Source organism: Girardinichthys multiradiatus, chromosome 22 (genome assembly GCF_021462225.1).
Source record: "Girardinichthys multiradiatus isolate DD_20200921_A chromosome 22, DD_fGirMul_XY1, whole genome shotgun sequence".
Lineage (NCBI taxonomy): Eukaryota > Metazoa > Chordata > Actinopteri > Cyprinodontiformes > Goodeidae > Girardinichthys > Girardinichthys multiradiatus.
The window spans coordinates 8,850,957-8,871,317 of record NC_061814.1 but is presented as its reverse complement, the minus strand read 5'-3'; the positions used below and the strand labels follow the sequence as shown (position 1 = coordinate 8,871,317).

Here is a 20,361-nt window from a genome sequence, read left to right as displayed (position 1 = left end):
TGGTAGCCAGTCTTCATTGATTGCACATTGCACCAGTAAGAGCAGAGTGTGAAGGTTCAATTAGCAGGGTAAGAGCACAGTATTGCTCAAAATATTGAAATGCACACAACATTATGGGTGACATACCAGAGTTCAAAAGAGGACAAATTGTTGGTGCACGTCTTGCTGGCGCATCTGTGACCAAAACAGCAAGTCTTTGTGATGTATCAAGAGCCACGGTATCCAGGGTAATGTCAGCATACCACCAAGAAGGATGAACCACATCCAACAGGATTAACTGTGGATGCAAGAGGAAGCTGTCTGAAAGGGATGTTTGGTGCTAACCCGGATTGTATTCAAAAAACATAAAACAACAGCTGCCCAAATCACGGCAGAATTAAATGTGCACCTCAACTCTCCTGTTTCCACCAGAACTGTCCGTCGGGAGCTCCACAGAGTCAATATACACGGCCGGGCTGCTATAGCCAAACCTTTGGTCAATCATGCCAATGCCAAACGTCGGTTTCAATGGTGCAAGGAGCACAAATCTTGGGCTGTGGACAATGTGAAACATGTATTGTTCTCTGATGAGTCCATCTTTACTGTTTTCCCCACATCCGGGAGAGTTATGGTGTGGAGAAGCCCCAAAGAAGCATACCACCCAGACTGTTGCATGCCCAGAGTGAAGCATGAGGGTGAATCAGTTATGGTTTGGGCTGCCATATCATCGCATTCCCTTGGCCCAATACTTGTGCTAGATGGGTGCGTCACTGCCAAGGACTACCGAACCATTCTTGAGGACCATGTCCATCCAATAGTTCAAACGTTGTATCCTGAAGGCGGTGCCGTGTATCAGGATGACAATGCACCAATACACACAGCAAGACTGGTGAAAGATTGGTTTGATGAACATGAAAGTGAAGTTGAACATCTCCCATGGCCTGCACAGTCACGAGATCTAAATATTATTGAGCCACTTTGGGGTGTTTTGGAGGAGCGAGTCAGGTAACGTTTTCCTCCACCAGTATCACGTAGTGACCTGGCCACTATCCTGCAAGAAGAATGGCTTAAAATTCCTCTGACCACTGTGCACGACTTGTATAGGTCATTCCCAAGACGAATTGACGCTGTATTGGCGGAAAAATGAGGCCCTACACCATACTAATACATTATTGTGGTCTAAAACCAGGTGTTTCAGTTTCATTGCCCAACCCCTGTACATTACAATGAAATTTGTCCTCTGCATTTAACTCATCCCTTTAGGGAGCAGTGGGCTGCCATTGTGCGGCGCCCGGGTAGCATTCTGGGTCTAAGGGTCTTGTTCAGGGAACCAGAGTGGCAATCTGTGGGATACTAACCCGGCCCCTTGTGTCCCCCTCTGGAACGCAAACCTCCTGTTCTAACCGCTAGGCCACCACTCCCCTACACATGTGTTAATTCATAGTTTTGATGCCTTCAGTGTGAACCTACAATATTTATAGTCATGAAAATAAAGAAAACTCTTTGAATGAGAAGGTGTGTCCAAGCTTTTGGTCTGTACTGTATGTACAGATAAAACCCACAGATACTCTCACACACACACACACACACACACACACACTATGTGGGGAAGAGCTTAAACACAGAAGCTCCCTCTAACTTGTGGTTGGCATGCTCTCAGAACAGTACTGACAGCATCACTGCACCACCAAAGCTCATTATCAGTATGGACAGTGTTGGCATGTGTCACCGAGAGCACTGGTTTATATTTGCATGTGCAGGCTGGTGACTATAAATTAGTCCATCTGCTCACTGTATGGTTGCACAATGAATGTTTACAAAAACAAAATACAATCAAATTTTTCTAAGGAGATGCCATTCAAGAAAAAAATTGATGATAAAAAACTAGATAAAACATCTGAATACATCTTTTGATCTATCGGATAAAGAAACAGCTGTAGTATAATAATTTCTTTAAAAGTTTAACTAAATGACAAATTAAAAGTTATACCCAGTTAACACGGCAAGAAATTAAAATTGTCTTTTGAATTTCCAAACCTGAGACTGCACACATGACGATAAAAAAATTTAGATATAAAAGGTTTGGTCCCGCAGGGTGTTTTGTACAGCCATATGGCAACCACAACATAACACACATGAACAGATTTCCCTCCGGAAAATTCAGATGTTAAATGAGAAATCTCGCAAAACCTCTCAAGATCAAATGTGAGTTCAGAGTAAATAAGCATGGCCAACAAGAAGCAGCAGTGGTAATAGTTTGTGGACTGATTCTAACAGATTAAACACATGAAAGAAAGAAAAATACATTGGGTAAAGGTGTTAGGACAGTGCGAGCAGGGGCTCTACTTGCTACACTATGACATGGAGTGAGTTATGTTTTTATTTCTCGGAAAATGTCATTACACACTGTTTAGATTGTTCTCTGTTCCTATATTTCATTGAGTTTTCCCCCATTTTGGTTTCCCCTCTGTGTTTTCATCACCTCGCTTTCTGATTGGCTATACGTCACATTCAACATGCTTGTTTATCCTCGGGGAAAATCCCACATGCTAAGATCTCGGGCCAAGACAATCCAACATGTTTAATCTTCCTGATTTGAGGTCGGAGCAGTCCCGACGTCATTCCAAGCAGACTAGATCACTATTAACACCCACATCTTTAGTGCTTACTGGCCCATACACAGCACCTAGCAAAAACAGTTGTTTTTTTTTTACTTGCATTACCCTCCCTAAAATCAGACTCACTTTTTTGTATTCTCCCGTATGGAAATTCTTTAGATCACTGATGTGATTTTGTTTTACAAAAAGTCTAATATTGGGAAAAAAAGATAAAATGTGTTAATAAATTAAATAACTTCAACATAATCCCGGAAAATAAATATATTGTCTGATTTAGATTCATAATTTGGGATTATTTAAAGCCTGTATAAAAACATATAAAACAAAGGAGTATAACATTAACATTAAAGGAGTTTTCTGGATATTTACAGAGTAAGACTAACGCTCCATCACACTACGTCATAGGCTCTGTAACACACTGTGAATACAGCATTGAACTTTTTTTCAGGCAAGTTTAGTCGGGCAATCATTAAATATAAGAGAAAATACTTTGTGACACAAGCGGCAAATCTAACTTACTTTGTCCTGACAAAGCAGCAGATTCAATTTTAAACCCGCACGTGCACTATAGACAACGGCAGCACATTACACCTAACACAGTACTTTATAGATGGACAACACTAGATGCTTCACAAAATGTCCTTCATTTCTTAAAATATTCCCAACATACATGGCTGGGTAATAAATAAAAAGTTAACAGAAAAAAATAAATGTGCAATGACATCACAACTTGAAAAATTTTTTCCACAAAGTTTATCACATGACAAATCACATATGCCCAAACCAGCTTTAACCCTCAAGCAATCGAAGTTGCAGTACAGATACTTCTCCTCAGGGTCTAACTTTAACCTGTTTGTCTCACCTGTAAGTTGCCACAGAAGTGGTAGAGGCTGGAGTCGACATTAATGTGGTTGTCTATATTGTTGGGGTTGCGTTCACGGTTTCTTTGGTAGGGTGTGGTGATGGAGGTGGTGGTCTGGATGGGGGATAGTGGCGGCCACATCCCAATGTCCGTTCCATTCCCAAAGGCCTGGATGGCATTACCTGTGGAAAAGAGTGAGAAAGAAAACTAAATTGTCCATGATGATCCGAAAAAGTTTATCTCAGCTGCAACTGTCTCATGTTATAAAGGCTCTTCTCACTTTAGATGAGTCAGTGTTAGATAAGCTCAGCAGTAAAGTAGAAGTCTACCACATCAGGATTTCCAGTGTGTCAGTTTAGCACCCACCTGAGTCATATCATGAATCAGAAGCTTGTTATTCCCCATGTTAAAATAAAACTTTATACTGCAACCACAATTAAAGGAGAGTTAGAAGGTACTTAGGTTTTGTTATCACTTCCTTCCATTATAAATTCACCACACCGTCAAAAACCTGAGTGCTGATATGACTTTTTACCATTAGAGTCCATTAGCGGCACCAATTAATAGTCTACTGTGGCTTTGATGTAAAGCAGAAATGCACACATCAGAAGAATAGCTGAGCTCCACAGAGCTGCTGTTTGAACATAATGATATGCTTCCCTCTAACAATGAATTATGACCCTAATACTGTGGTACAGGAGGGACAAGCTGATCTACATAACGGGTCTTTAACCACACTAAAAGTTTCATGCATACTGTACAAGTGTGAAATGTCGTGGTTGTGTCTATATGGTGAAATGTATCAGGGCCTTAATTTGCTCTGTAAGTTTTAGCAAATTAAATATAAATCATTCAAAGTCTTTTTTGCTCCAACGATAATTAAACACTGTAGTAAATGTATTTTATTCTGTGACACACAAAACTTCAAGGGTAATTTTATGTACCCAAACAAAACAAATAAATAAAATAATTTAATTGAATCTATTCATTTACATATTGGTTAAACAAAAAAAACAAAACAAAAAAAACCTGTTTTTATCAATCTAAGTTCCAGGTCTCTTTATAGCATGTAGTGGTAACACGGTAGAGGTGGACCTCTACTGGGTTACCAGGACATGTAGGTAACAAGAAGCCATGTTGTCATGTGGACTTAAGATGAGAGAATAAGGCTAAAGACTCCAAAAATGTTAAATGACTTATAAATACAGGGGTTCGACAATGAAACGGAAACACCAGGTTTTAGACCACAATAATTTATTAGTATGGTGTAGGGCCTCCTTTTGCGGCCAATACAGCATCAATTCGTCTTGGAAATGACATATACAAGTCCTGCACAGTGTTCAGAGGGAATTTAAGCCATTCTTCTTGCAGGATAGGGGCCAGGTCACTACGTGATACTGGTGGAGGAAAATGTTTCCTGACTCGCCTAGATCTGGTGACTGTGCAGGCCATGGGAGATGTTCAACTTCACTTTCATGTTCATCAAACCAATCTTTCACCAGTCTTGCTGTGTGTATTGGTGCATTGTCATCCTGATACACGGCACCACTTTCCGGATACAATGTTTGAACTATTGGATGCACATGGTCCTCAAGAATGGTTCGGTAGTCCTTGGCAGTGACGCGCCCATCTAGCACAAGTATTGGGCCAAGGGAATGCCATGATATGGCAGCCCAAACCATCACTGATCCACCCCCATACTTCACTCTGGGCATGCAACAGTCTGGGTGGTACGCTTCTTTGGGGCTTCTCCACACCGTAACTCTCCCGGATGTGGGGAAAACAGTAAAGGTGGACTCATCAGAGAACAATACATGTTTCACATTGTCCACAGCCAAAAATTTGCGCTCCTTGCACCATTGAAACCGACATTTGGCATTGGCATGAGTGACCAAAGGTTTGGCTATAGCAGCCCAGCCGTGTATATTGACCCTGTGGAGCTCCCGACGGACAGTTCTGGTGGAAACAGGAGAGTTGAGGTGCACATTTAATTCTGCTGTGATTTGGGCAGCCGTGGTTTTATGTTTTTTGGATACAATCCGGGTTAGCACCCGAACATCCCTTTCAGACAGCTTCCTCTTGCGTCCACAGTTAATCCTGTTGGATGTGGTTCGTCCTTCTTGGTGGTATGCTGACATTACCCTGGATACCGTGGCTCTTGATACATCACAAAGACTTGCTGTCTTGGTCACAGATGCGGCAGCAAGACGTGCACCAACAATTTGTCCTCTTTTGAACTCTGGTATGTCACCCATAATGTTGTGTGCATTTCAATATTTTGAGCAAAACTGTGCTCTTACCCTGCTAATTAAACCTTCACACTCTGCTCTTACTGGTGCAATGTGCAATCAATGAAGACTGGCTACCAGGCTGGTCCAATTTAGCCATGAAACCTGCCACACTAAAATGACAGGTGTTTCAGTTTCATTGTCCAACTCCTGTATAACTAGTAACAAACGAGCCATGTGTTTTTGACTGAAAAGTTCAGTCTTGATTTGCTCTGTTCGTCCTTTTTGACACCAGTTTCACACAGCTCTATAACTTGTGCTCTAGCGCTACTTAATTCTTTAAGCAAGAATTAAATGTGGTGCTCTCATTGTGTTCAACACCTGAAGAAACATCTAACTTTAGATTTTATAAATTTACAATTCCTCAAGAAGCAGGTTATTGTTATCTGAATCTAAACTTTGTTCAGGTGGATATTATGACGCTACATCAAATGCCTCTCAACAACAAGACGTCTGGAAATTGATTGGATCTGCATTTAAAGAGACAAGCTGAGCAGAACTGAGTCTTATTGCTTCCTGTCTTTCCTTGTCCTTCCTCTTGTGGAAATGACTTCTGATTAAACTCACTCTGACCTACAAAGAACCTCTGAGCTAGCTCCATTCTGCAAATTTAATACCGTGACTGAACTAAGTAAATTTGGAAGAGAGTCGACACATCCTTAAAAAGTTCCTCCTATCACATGGAAAAACATTTGCAAATGCTTTCCTTTGGTCTATGTGCAAATCCCAGATTACAAGCAGAAAATTACTGTAGTAATTGGGTGTGATGCTAATTGAAAAAGTGTCAGGCAGGTAATTGATATTGTTTTAACACCGTTCTTGTTTTAAACTAACACTATTTTTTTATTTTGCTGAACACGTTTTGAGCAAAGAAGTAAATAAAAACATGCTGGTATTTATTTCTGAAACACAATATTCACCACGAAAGTAGCTTCTCAGTGTCCTAATGTCCTGATTGGGTGCAATTTTGCAAAAGAGAGTATGTGCATACTTTGTTTTTGCTTATGTGCATTTGATTGAGTAGCTGGAAGCTTAATGTCGAAGCAGCAGAAGGCTGATGAGCACATTGTGAGTATTGATAGGCTCTTTTCTGTCTTGTCTCTCTGCTCACCTAAAGTCTAATTACAGTGGGCTGTGCAGAGACAGACAATTTTGTTGCAATTTTGTATGCTCTCTTTGCACATTAAATGTTCTGTTGTTCCTGATCAGATGAGTTTCTTTTGTAAGCATAACACAATACGTGACCAGTCCAATGACAAATTATCTATCTCTAACTTCTCTAACTTTCTTTAGAGAGAAAACTTAATCCAGATTTATAGAGCAAGCTAGAATAAATACTCCAGTAAAATGTTTACCACGTTTTTTATGATTTCACTCCAACAGCAGGACAAGCTTTAACTTGTATATGTGTGTGCTTGTTTGGAGGGTTTGTCCAGTGGTGGAAATCTGGAAGACACTTGAGATCTCACTTTTGGGCTCCACGACAAATAAACTGCGCTTCCAGGATGATAGGACAAAAATTGAAACATGAATAAAGAGTTAAAAAAAAAACAAAGTCATAGCTTTACATTGAAAGAAAACTAATCAACCGTCTAAATTCAAGACAAGGAACATGACTGCAGATTTTAGATTCCTGTTTGTAAGACACCAAAAAATTATGGTTGCAGCAAATAACTGGGTACAGAGAATGACCTATTTTTTAAAACACAAATAAACATGAATTTGTTTTTAAAAAGTGAATACCAGGCACATTGCTTTTTCTAATAAGGAAGTAATACTGATCTATCTTGAGTTTGTATTTGAGGGTTCTCCCTGCATAGATTTAAGCTGAATGTTGTTAAAAGAGGTGGATTTCGTTTTTATTTATTTATTATAAAATAGGTTGTCTGGTCTACTAAAATGCTTTGACTGTTCAATTTCCTAAATTGAAAATAAGATTTTAAGGAAAATCTAATCATCAAATCTCACCAAAATTATCTTACAAAGTTGATGGTTTTATTGGCACAAATATATCCACATCAAAGTGTTTTAATGTCTTGCGAAGGTACACTCCGGCAAGCCAAGCCAGGCTACCAGAACGTTTTTGGACATGTTTAAAGTTCCCTGGCATGAGTATTTCAAAGTAGAGGTACAATGCGCATAGCATTGCGCAAAGCCTGGGAAAAGCACTTAACCCCAAGTTGCTGACCAATCTGCACATCAGTGTATGAATGCGTGCATGCTGGTTATCAAGACTGGGTGAATGTGGCTCTAGTTTAAAAAACTTTGAGTGGTTGGTAGAAAATCACTTTATAAATTAGTCAATTTACCATTTCGATGTTTCACAAAGTATGCTTTATTTCTTCATGTAGAGAGCAATGCAAAATGTGTTTTTTCAGACCTGCCAACACATGTGGCAAGAAAAGAAACACTGTGAAAGCAGCTTCTGACAAAAATATTTTCTAGAAAGCTGAATCTTGTTTAAGTGAAATTGCCTGAAATTCTTTCTTCCTCCAAAAGAGGGGCAAGCCAATAAAAGATCCACTGGTTTATCCTGATTGCATACAGATTAAACTTCAACACTGGAAAGTATTAATATAAGGGTATAGCAGTAATCCGCCAGTGCATTTGCATACTAAACTCTGAGTTAGAGTGTTTGGCTTTCCACAGAAGAGGATGTGATATTTCTGTTCCTGCTCAGTCAGGAGACATAAAAGCAGTTTACAGTCACTGCTCACTAAGCAAACTCAAATGTACCAAAAAAAAAACAATAACTGTAAAGTTTTCTTATTTATTTATTCAACCATACATTAAACATTCTTAACTGACTTTTGTTTTTTCCTAAACTGACACCTTCACACAGATTATTTGGATAGTATATGTATTGTTTGCAAATCAGTACAATTCAAAAACAACAGCTAAACCTCCTTCAGAAGACATATGGAAGAATCCTTCAACGATTTTAATACTAACATTGTACTGAAATAAAAGGAGCAAAAGAATAAATAAAAGGCAGGGACATGAATAAAGATAACACTTCTCTTCTCTGCTACTAATACCCTGCACCACAGGCTGGAATAGTGTTTTTCAGCAGCACAATATCATGCCTAAATTGCAAACAGTAGCACAAATATGACTGAATTCCTTGAAATAAAATTTTATAAGTCCGGGCATATTTTCCATTGTGTGTACACGTAAGTTTAACCATATGTGAAAACCAACCAACTGAATAATTGATAAATCTAGCAACACCTTGACAATTCTATTTTTAAATTGAAACCAGTTTGTTATGTTTTGCACCGACTAAAGTACCACAAAAGTGGTGCAGTCAGAGCACCAACTATTCAGAGCACCAACTATTTGGTACTTCTCTGATTTTAACAAACCAAATAGATTCTCATTGGTTTCGGAGAGAAACCCATAAATACTGAATCCAACATGCTTTGGATTCAGTATTGCTTTGGTTAAGTACTGGAATGGTTTTGGTACAACAACCCATAATGTTTTGGAGGTAAACATCAAGCCCCAAATCGATAAACAAGGACCATAATGAAATAATAATGTTATCTTAAAGTGTTTGACCTAGTGTATACATTTTGATGCACTTGGAAACAATTTGTGGTTTCAATTCTGTGACCTATAAAAATCTCATAGATAAGTATCTTCGTCTGAGCTAATGTTTCTGTCACCTGTCATTGACCTGAGAGTGGCAGGGTTACTTTTGTCTTGGAGCTGGTCTAAAATTCAAAACGTTGGCCATTTACTGATGTGAAATAAAGGTCACTAATGTAACATAATTTTTGATGGAAAAAAAAAACGTCCTTTTTTTCCCCCAAAGTTATTTCTTGTATAAAATCATTATGAGGTGAACGATGAGAGACATTTTCTGAAACTTAACAACTCACAATGACACCAAAAAACTGAAATGTTGGTCTCATGGAAACAAAGATACAGGTCCTTCTCAAAATATTAGCATATTGTGATAAAGTTCATTATTTTCCATAATGTCATGATGAAAATTTAACATTCATATATTTTAGATTCATTGCACACTAACTGAAATATTTCAGGTCTTTTATTGTCTTAATACGGATGATTTTGGCATACAGCTCATGAAAACCCAGAATTCCTATCTCACAAAATTAGCATATCATTAAAAGGGTCTCTAAACGAGCTATGAACCTAATCATCTGAATCAACAAGTTAACTCTAAACACCTGCACAAGAAAACGCTGCACAACGAGAAGAGGTGACCGGACCCTGAGGAAGATTGTGGAGAAGGGCCAATTCCAGACCTTGGGGGACCTGCGGAAGCAGTGAACTGAGTTTGGAGTAGAAACATCCAGAGCCACCGTGCACAGGCGTGTGCAGGAAATGGGCTACAGGTGCCGCATTCCCCAGGTCAAGCCACTTTTGAACCAGAAACAGCGGCAGAAGCGCCTGACCTGGGCTACAGGGAAGCAGCACTGGACTGTTGCTCAGTGGTCCAAAGTACTTTTTTCGGATGAAAGCAAATTCTGCATGTCATTTGGAAATCAAGGTGCCAGAGTCTGGAGGAAGACAGGGGAGAAGGAAATGCCAAAATGCCAGAAGTCCAGTGTCAAGTACCCACAGTCAGTGATGGTCTGGGGTGCCGTGTCAGCTGCTGGTGTTGGTCCACTGTGTTTTATCAAGGGCAGGGTCAATGCAGTTAGCTATCAGGAGATTTTGGAGCACTTCATGCTTCCATCTGCTGAAAAGCTTTATGGACATGAAGATTTCATTTTTCAGCACGACCTGGCACCTGCTCACAGTGCCAAAACCACTGGTAAATGGTTTACTGACCATGGTATCACTGTGCTCAATTGGCCTGCCAACTCTCCTGACCTGAACCCCATAGAGAATCTGTGGGATATTGTGAAGAGAACGTTGAGAGACTCAAGACCCAACACTCTGGATGAGCTAAAGGCCGCTATCGAAGCATCCTGGGCCTCCATAAGACCTCAGCAGTGCCACAGGCTGATTGCCTCCATGCCACGCCGCATTGAAGCAGTCATTTCTGCCAAAGGATTCCCGACCAAGTATTGAGTGCATAACTGTACACGATTATTTGAAGGTTGACGTTTTTTGTATTAAAAACACTTTTCTTTTATTGGTCGGATGAAATATGCTAATTTTGTGAGATAGGAATTTTGGGTTTTCATGAGCTGTATGCCAAAATCATCCGTATTAAGACAATAAAAGACCTGAAATATTTCAGTTAGTGTGCAATGAATCTAAAATATATGAATGTTAAATTTTCATCATGACATTATGGAAAATAATGAACTTTATCACAATATGCTAATATTTTGAGAAGGACCTGTATGTCTCAAACTGCTCTCTGTAGAATAATCAGTTTTAGGATTCATCACTCAAAGTATTTTAGATAGATGATCCAATGATTCAGACTCATTGAGATAATGTAAAATAGTCCTTAAGCCAACCCTAGTAACTAACAGTTAGCCAGTTAGTGTTCCTACAGGGCTTAAAACGGATCTGTATTTTGCCTGTCATATTTCCTTTTCCTACCGAGCAGCTAAAATTCTGCCACATAAATTATTTTTTAAATATTGGAGGCTTCTTCCAAGTAAGAGTGTTGTTGGGCAACCTGACGACAAGTCTTTATGAACACATGTGAATAACACAGCAGGGGAACTCTAGAACTACTTTATTTCTTACTTCAAAGTAGGAGGCTCAAACCTAGATCCAACAGGGTATTCAGTTCGAAGCACTAACCTTAAACTCTGGGGCTCAAAGTAATATCTTAGACATGCTTCACCAGATGAAGCAACATGCTAACAGCATCTGGTTAGTTCTTCACAAGACAAACATTACATTGTGTTGTTCTGATACAGCACACAAAACTGTCTGTTTTGCTGTATATAGATTATGGGTTAATTGTTACAGCAGTTATTTAGTTTCACGTAAAAATTTTAACCACTCTAATTCATCTGTTGGACTGTTAGCATACCCCTTTCACAACTGATAACGATGTTTTCCTTTTGTTTGTAGATTACACATGGACTGAACATTTACTATTTCCACCATGAAAAAAAAATCCTGTTACTTTAAGTTGGGTTCACATTACATGCGAGACATTGGATCATATGACTTAAACTAATTTTCCCAGTTTTAAGTTTCAAACACAGAAACCTTATACCACTTTATATCTCACTTTACACACACAAGGATTGTTGTACAGACAGAATTCACTTGGCTCGTGGCTCGACCTTTGCATATTCAGAAAACGAGCAGTAGAAAAGCTTTGAATACATTAAGGCTTCAGTTTTGTTTTGATAGTATTAAAGCAGCACACACGAATCTGAGCTGAGGAGTCACACCTCATTCGCTGATAAATTTTAAGACAAATTAGAGGACAGAAATGGATTTGTTATCTTCTCACCCGAAGTTCTTTGTGCTTCTATCAAGTTAAGAGAAAAGGCATGAGGAAAATATCAAACTGCAGACTATTGGCTTAATTTATTAGGGTCAAAAGCTAAAAAAGGTTGCACACTTTAGAATGAAAGGCTGATAATTTCAAATCTTCAGGATAAGGAGTCTAAACTGCAGCACACAGACAAGAAGTCCTCTCTACGTCTGTCTTTTTTCTTTCTTCCCATCTTTCTCTCTTGTCATGACCCTGTAGCTGGTGTGTGTCAAGATCTTTAGAGTTGTCAGTTCCAGTTACTGCTGAGCAAGCTTAATGAGAGCAGAAAGAGGCAGGGCATGAAAGGACGATGACTGAGACCAGAAAGGAAAGGATGAGCACCACGAACTGAGATGGAAGCGGAATAAGGAGGGGATCGAGTAGAAGGAAGGCAAAGCGATCAAAAAATATGGAAGCAGAAAAGAAAAAAAGAACAAACCAAACTGAGAATCGTAATTAAAAGTGACAAGAACCTGAATAGCATCAAATAACAGATGGAGAGATTTTCTTAACCTACATTGACCTTCTTCTGGCTTACAAATCGGACTTTGAGATTTTAGCCTGTTAAATCAGTATATAGTATGATTTAAACAAGGTGTCCAAAGACTAGCTGTAGCAACTTGTTTTGCTCACACCAGACTAACTTTGTAAACCCAGAGTAGTAAACGAATAAAGCTGATAAAAACATTGAAAAGGGTAAAATAAAAATAATAGGAAAGGAGAAGAATAATGAAAGGGTAAAAGAAAGAAGAGTCGATGAAAATGAGGCTGCATCTTGGTGTTTTCTCATCTGCTTGTTGTCATTCTGACAGGGGAAAACCAAACCATCCACTTTGCTCCTGCAGAGCAGAAATACAGGCAGTAGCTCACTCCCCTTGTTGTCACTAAAGCTCATTATTTTCACCGTCTGTGATTTTCTAAAGCACACAGTGATTTAGGAGCGCAGTGATTAACTGGCTGCTTGTCACAAGTGTCTTCTGGTTCGTTGTTTTATCGACTAAATCCATAACAGATTCATTAACAATGCAGTTGCACCTTTTGACAGCTTTAACCAATTTTCAAACTGGTGTAACTAAAACAACTGATATCCATTATGTTAGGGTATTTTTCCTAACATTACTGCAGTTTGCAAAACGTATGCACTTAATTTGATTAATTCATTTTTATTTCCACTGGTTGTTTTATTGCCCTGTGAATCATAAAGGATGGAAATAGAGTTTGGGATTCTTAATTTAATGTAAATAAGTGTGTGGGAATGGTTGGTTTTCTCAAACGTCTCTGTGTCAGTAAATGGACAAGGGCTACACAGTAGTGGGAAAATGTGATGTTGTGATTTTATTGTTGAAAATGCAACCCCATGTTTTCCTCACTACTCCATTCATTTCCACCATCACAATGTCTGTATCTCTTTCTGTGAGCTTTAGCATCTTGGTCACTAAGATCTACATCAGTTGTGGGCACGGAGGACAGTGAAATTACATCCAACTGAACAAATACATTGTTTACAAGCAGAGTTAGAATCCAGGTGGTCCCTTGCAAGAGTAAAGTTGCTCATATTGATATTACGATGATGTCTGCAATTTGATGTATTTTGCAGTTATAACATGGAATGAACCTCTAGTCATTTGACCACTCAAAACACTTCTACACTTCAAGTCAGCCATTCCCATACACCAACCCATTCCCTCAACCAGAAAATAACTTAGTATTCAGTATTTTGCCCCACGACTCTTAGAGACACTGTGTGAGGAAGGTGGAATCAAACTCTTGCCACTAAATAGAAAGCAGCTCATTCTAAGTGTACCTGACCCACAGTTCTGATTCTACAATGCAGGGGATAGTAGGATATTGTCATTGTATGACAGTTGTTTCGGTGAGGCACATGGTGTAGCAGTGGAGGGTGTGCCTAATATCCTGAGGGTAGTCATGCTCCATGCAGTTGTCCATGATTTAGTTCTTGACCTTGGGACCTTTGCTGCATGTCTTCCCCTCATCTCTTTCTCCCTGTTTCCTGTCTAATTGCTTTGAATACAGGCTACTGGCGCCAAACACAAAAACGACTGTATTTATTTAATTGGTGTTAAAATATAACACATTGATTATTACAGTTACAAGACTGTTATCCATAACATTTATTGTTATTTTGATTTTAAAAGGCAGACATAAGCAAAACTATAGAATGAAGACCTAGCACACTTTGATCACGGTTTTTAAGTTATTTATAACCAATAAATGTTTTCTCCTTTAGTATAACATTTTGGTATGGTAACCTTTTCTTTAAACATTGAAACATCCTTAGCTCTAGTGACCAGTCAGGTCAGTAAGATTATAGCAGTAATACAGCTCACACTCCAGAAATTATATGATCTATTCATGCATAAGAAAGTCACTCAGGTCTACGAAGACTCCTCTCTTCCTCTTCACTCGTTATTTCAGTTGTTGCCATGCAGCAAAAGACTTAAAGTACCACTATCCTAGAAAAACTGCTATAGGAAATGTTTTATTCCTTAAGCAGTAACGTTTTACACAAGGACATGAATGGAAATAATAATGAATTATGTTTTACTTTCACCATAATCACAAAGAAATCTTCCTCTTAAATGTTTGCATGTTGTTTTTGTTTGGGGGGAGACATAAATTACTTTGTATGGGATTATTTACTTAACATGTTTTGTTTTGAGCCATGTGCTTTGTGCATTTTAGAATTTATTTGGATTTCATTTTCTTGTTAAATGCAGAAAGAATGTTCCATTTTATGTACATTTATTGGATTATAAAGTATCATATACTATCTTATCTTAAGGCCTGCTAAATTGTGTTTTTCGTCTAGTCTCCATGCTGCTCTTTGTAGAGTTACACTCAAAGTGTTACAGGCTGATATTAGGTGGTTAAATAGTTGGGCTATCTGCTCTGGTAGCCAGACTACAGTCAGCTACTTAACAGAATGAAGACCAGGTCTTTTAGATATTATAGCTCTACAGTTGGGGCCTGATCTTTGAAGATGCCAAATAGTGAGTGTAGAATATAAAATATCTGTGTGTAATATGACTTATCTATGTGTGTAACTGCAATGTGTGGAAATAGGGGATCAAGCTTAGGGAGTGAAGCATAGAAGGGGCCTAGGGAGTGAGAAGCATAGAGAGTGCAAGGTCATAAATTAGAAGAGGACAAGGAAGGCCAGAGACAGGGGAGGATGAGTTGCATGTTACAATCAGAAGTATTCCTTATTTGGACTGTTATGTTATGTTATACATGTGTGCCATGATATATGTATATGTTGAACACACCCTTGAGACTGAATAAAACTAGCTGGAAGCAAGAGTTGATCAGAGTTGGGCTCGTAGATACTTGGCTGGAGTCTCCATCTCTCACTCTGCAGAGGCGAACATAAAGTAGATTGTACTTGTGTTTATTTCACTCTTTGAAACCTGTACCCAAATCAACGGACCCGGGGAAGCAGAGACGGCTTCAACATGAGTGTACTATAAATAAATTGTACGTGCAATAAGTGGGCATGTTGTGTGCGATTTTCAAAGATTGCGCATGCAATGGATAACCAGTGCAAAAGAGGTGCAGACTGCCCTATTTAAATGAGGAAATTGCATGTGCTACTGGCTGGAACAAGAGGAAAAGCAAACAGATCCTCTGCTGTGTTGCTAGAAATCTGCAGGGATTGTTACGCATCATCATTATAAATGATCCAGTTGCTGATTTTTGTTTTTCTGGACTTTTACAGTTAGTCAACTTTTGTTGTGCTACTCACAGCAGGTTTGTCATCTGCCCTGACGAGATTATTTCTCTTCTCTTACTCTATGTAACTTGCAACAAATTGACCAATCAATATTAACAATATAAAAGACAAAAATGTCTCTTAATTAATTTGTCTCACTTGATCTTTTAATTCCTTTCGGAGACTCACCAGGTTCTGTTGTTTTTTTGAAAGTATATGTATGAAGAGTTCAGAGTTTATGATAAACATTCAGAATATTTAACCATGAACATAATATTAGCAACATAAAAATAGATTGTTGTAGGAGTTGGCAATCTGTATGTTTCAGCTTTGCTAATTTTAAAACATAGCGTCACATAACTGTCCTGCAAAAAAGTTAATTGGAACATTTATGTACGTAAAAATTTATTACTTTCCAATAATTTTCCTAAATTAGTTTTTCCAATATTTTAACGATATACAACGTGTTTGATTGTTTAAATTGGCTTTTGGTGACACAAAATAATTTTTTACTGCATAAACAAAACCCTCCCCTGCGTGTTCCCATTTAAACAACGTTATCAAACTAATCCAGCTTTGACTCCCCTGCACTGACATAACATTACTGTTAATAATGCTTGTTTAGTGACACGGTTAAAACTTACACTGTCTTTGTCACCACATGGAAAAGCTGCCTTAAAATGGTGATTTTTCACCAGCTAAGAAAGGACTTTAGCTTCCAGTTTGCAAATTGATATTGGATAATCTGCATTATAACCTATTTGGTTCTTTCCTATTAATTATATTATCAACATCAAAGCACAGTGTGTCTTTTGCATGATGTGTGATTACAGGCTGTGCGAGCTTGATGAGTTATGTGCCCATTTCGCCATGATCAAGTTTGTGTGCGTTCAGCAGATGATCATTGACAGCGATGTTACGCTGGAATGATGTTGAATGAAGTGTTGCAAGGAGTTTTATCATAGGAGAAATATCATGGCTTTTGTTTATGATTGGCTCTAAATCAGAGCTTACATAATCCTACATAGAATCCTCTATTCTCATCTATTTTTAATATTTGTATTTTTGACCACCCAAATCAATCTGTTGTCACATGTACATAAGATTCTCTCTCCCTGTCATCTGTCATTCTTTCTATGCCTCCTTCTGGCCAAAGTGATTGCAGACATTTTTGCATCCCAGTTAGCACCTGCATTTCAAACGTGCTAAATCCACATGCCATCCTATTGCGCGTGCTAACCGTTTCAGGCTTTGAAAATCGCATTGCAAGTGGTAAGGGATGACAATTGCATATCCTCCTATGATTAATTTGCGCAATTGGGTCATTATCACATGTTGTGCATATTCACGAAGGCGGACACGCTAATACGTTTGCGCCCGCAGTTCCGCTGATGGTGGTAATTTTGCACTACGATTACCACCTCGTTTGGAGATCAGCTTTGCTGATGCAAACAGGTTTGTGTGTATGGGGTAAGAACACTGTCAAAAACAATGTGTATGTAAAGACGGAAATGTGTGCATATTAGTCAATAGTTGTGCATAAGTAAAATCCAAAAGAGGTATTGTATATTTTCTCTATAAAAATACAAAATAAAATGTTACAGCTTCAAGAAATTGCAAACACAAAGTTCAAGTTTACAGTTGTGGTTTATTCTTTATGAATACAATGCCATAACAGTTTGTGAATACGATTTCTTTTCTTTGAGAATGCGAATTTACATCAGCGACTTGGCGTCACGTGATCTCAGGCTCAGAATATAGTGGGTGGAGTTATACAATGATGTACAGTAGGTGGCAGTATGCACCTCTGAATTTGTTGCGAACCGCCAGCAGAAGAAGAGAAGAAGAAGCAGCAGCACTAGCACTAAGATGACGGACCAAGAAACTACGGTACAAAGTCAGGTGATGTTAAAAAGTTTATACAGGTCCTTCTCAAAATATTAGCATATTGTGATAAAGTTCATTATTTTCCATAATGTCATGATGAAAATTTAACATTCATATATTTTAGATTCATTGCACAATAACTGAAATATTTCACGTCTTTTATTGTCTTAATACGGATGATTTTGGCATACAGCTCATGAAAACCCAAAATTCCTATCACAAAATTAGCATATTTTATCCGACCAATAAAATAAAAGTGTTTTTAATACAAAAAACGTCAACCTTCAAATAATCATGTACAGTTATGCACTCAATACTTGGTCAGGAATCCTTTTGCAGAAATGACTGCTTCAATGCGGCGTGGCATGGAGGCAATCAGCCTGTGGCACTGCTGAGGTCTTATTGAGGCCAAGGATGCTTCGATAGCGGCATTTAGCTCATCCAGAGTGTTGGGTCTTGAGTCTCTCAACGTTCTCTTCACAATATCCCACAGATTCTCTATGGGGTTCAGGTCAGGAGAGTTGGCAGGCCATTTGAGCACAGTGATACCATGGTCAGTAAACCATTTACCAGTGGTTTTGGCACTGTGAGCAGGTGCCAGGTCGTGCTGAAAAATGAAATCTCCATAAAGCTTTTCAGCAGATGGAGGCATGAAGTGCTCCAAAATCTCCTGATAGCTAGCTGCATTGACCCTGCCCTTGATAAAACACAGTGGACCAACACCAGCAGCTGACACGGCACCCCAGACCATCACTGACTGTGGGTACTTGACACTGGACTTCTGGCATTTTGGCATTTCCTTCTCCCTAGTCTTCCTCCAGACTCTGGCACCTTGATTTCCGAATGACATGCAGAATTTGCTTTCATCCGAAAAAAGTACTTTCGACCACTGAGCAACAGTCCAGTGCTGCTTCTCTGTAGCCCAGGTCAGGCGCTTCTGCCGCTGTTTCTGGTTCAAAAGTGGCTTGACCTGGGGAATGCGGCACCTGTAGCCCATTTCCTGCACACGCCTGTGCACGGTGGCTCTGGATGTTTCTACTCCATACTCAGTCCACTGCTTCCGCAGGTCCCCCAAGGTCTGGAATCGGCCCTTCTCCACAATCTTCCTCAGGGTCCGGTCACCTCTTCTCGTTGTGCAGCGTTTTCTGCCACACTTTTTCTTTCCCACAGACTTCCCACTGAGGTGCCTTGATACAGCACTCTGGGAACAGCCTATTCGTTCAGAAATTTCTTTCTGTGTCTTACCCTCTTGCTTGAGGGTGTCAATATTGGCCTTCTGGACAGCAGTCAGGTCGGCAGTCTTACCCATGATTGGGGTTTTGAGTGATGAACCAGGCTGGGAGTTTTAAAGGCCTCAGGAATCTTTTGCAGGTGTTTAGAGTTAACTCGTTGATTCAGATGATTAGGTTCATAGCTCGTTTAGAGACCCTTTTAATGATATGCTAATTTTGTGAGATAGGAATTTTGGGTTTTCATGAGCTGTATGCCAAAATCATCCGTATTAAGACAATAAAAGACCTGAAATATTTCAGTTAGTGTGCAATGAATCTAAAATATATGAATGTTAAATTTTTATCATGACATTATGGAAAATAATGAACTTTATCACAATATGCTAATATTTTGAGAAGGACCTGTATATGTCTTAATGTCGTTAATATATGCGCTTGGTCCGTCATCTTGGCGCTAGTGCTGCTGCTGCTTCTTCTTCTGCTGGCGGTTTTGGATTTTAATTATGCACAACTATTGACTAATATGCACACATTTCCGTCTTTACATACACATTGTTTTTGACAGCGTTCTTACCCCATATATGTGCGGTTTTGTGTACTCTGTCTTCATCCCTGCGGTATAGATCATGGATGGATAGAAGGATGGATGTTGAGTTTAACTAATAATTTAATTAGTTTCAGACCACTAGTTGCTTCTTGACATATATAGAAAGAGGTACGAAGAGTTCCCACTTTTTGTTTTCAAAACAAAATTAGTTTGTGTTCAAACAGTTAGATAAAAAGCTTTTTGTTTCTGTGGAGTTCAGCAACAGCCTTCAAGCACACAAAAGGAGCACATGAATACAATGCACACACTGCGGTGCAGTAAGATTGGTTTCTCTGTAATGCTGTGGGATAATAACCCAACCTCTGCAAAGGGATATATTTGGTTGGCAGGAGAAAATAAAAGAGGGGGTATGAATGCAGAGCAGAATAAAGAGCAAGAGAGATGAGTGGATGAAAATAGAAAACATCTTAAGACACAGCCACATTTAAAACAAAATAAAACTGAATGGCAGGTTGAGAAAACTTACGGAGGCAGGTGTTCTCAGTGAAAAACTCGGTGAACTTGTCGCAGTCATCTTTGTTGTTGCCACTGTTGGTGCAGTCGCAGTAGGGGGAGACGCTGATTTTGGGGGAGCGCAGGTAGTTGGGGGTCATCACGGTCCCTGCAGTAGGTGGTTACAAGGATTCATTAAAGAATTCAAGTGTAGCAAGAAAAGTGATCATAAACAATGATTGTGTCTAAAGTTAAAACACAATGTGCTGCTGAGTGTCACAAACAAGCATTTTACACAG

General features: G+C 39.1%; 1 protein-coding gene across 2 annotated transcripts in view; it reads right to left on the bottom strand.

The window, feature by feature from the left end:
* gfra1a (gdnf family receptor alpha 1a) overlaps positions 1-20,361 on the bottom strand; it is a 172,882-nt gene that overhangs the window by 17,892 nt on the left and 134,629 nt on the right. For both annotated transcript variants that reach the window (XM_047351810.1, XM_047351811.1), the window contains 2 exons: positions 20,097-20,231; positions 3,460-3,641 (listed from right to left, as the gene is read on the bottom strand). In XM_047351810.1, the coding sequence (XP_047207766.1) occupies positions 3,460-3,641; positions 20,097-20,231 (317 nt within the window). The remainder of the gene's footprint in view (positions 1-3,459; positions 3,642-20,096; positions 20,232-20,361) is intronic.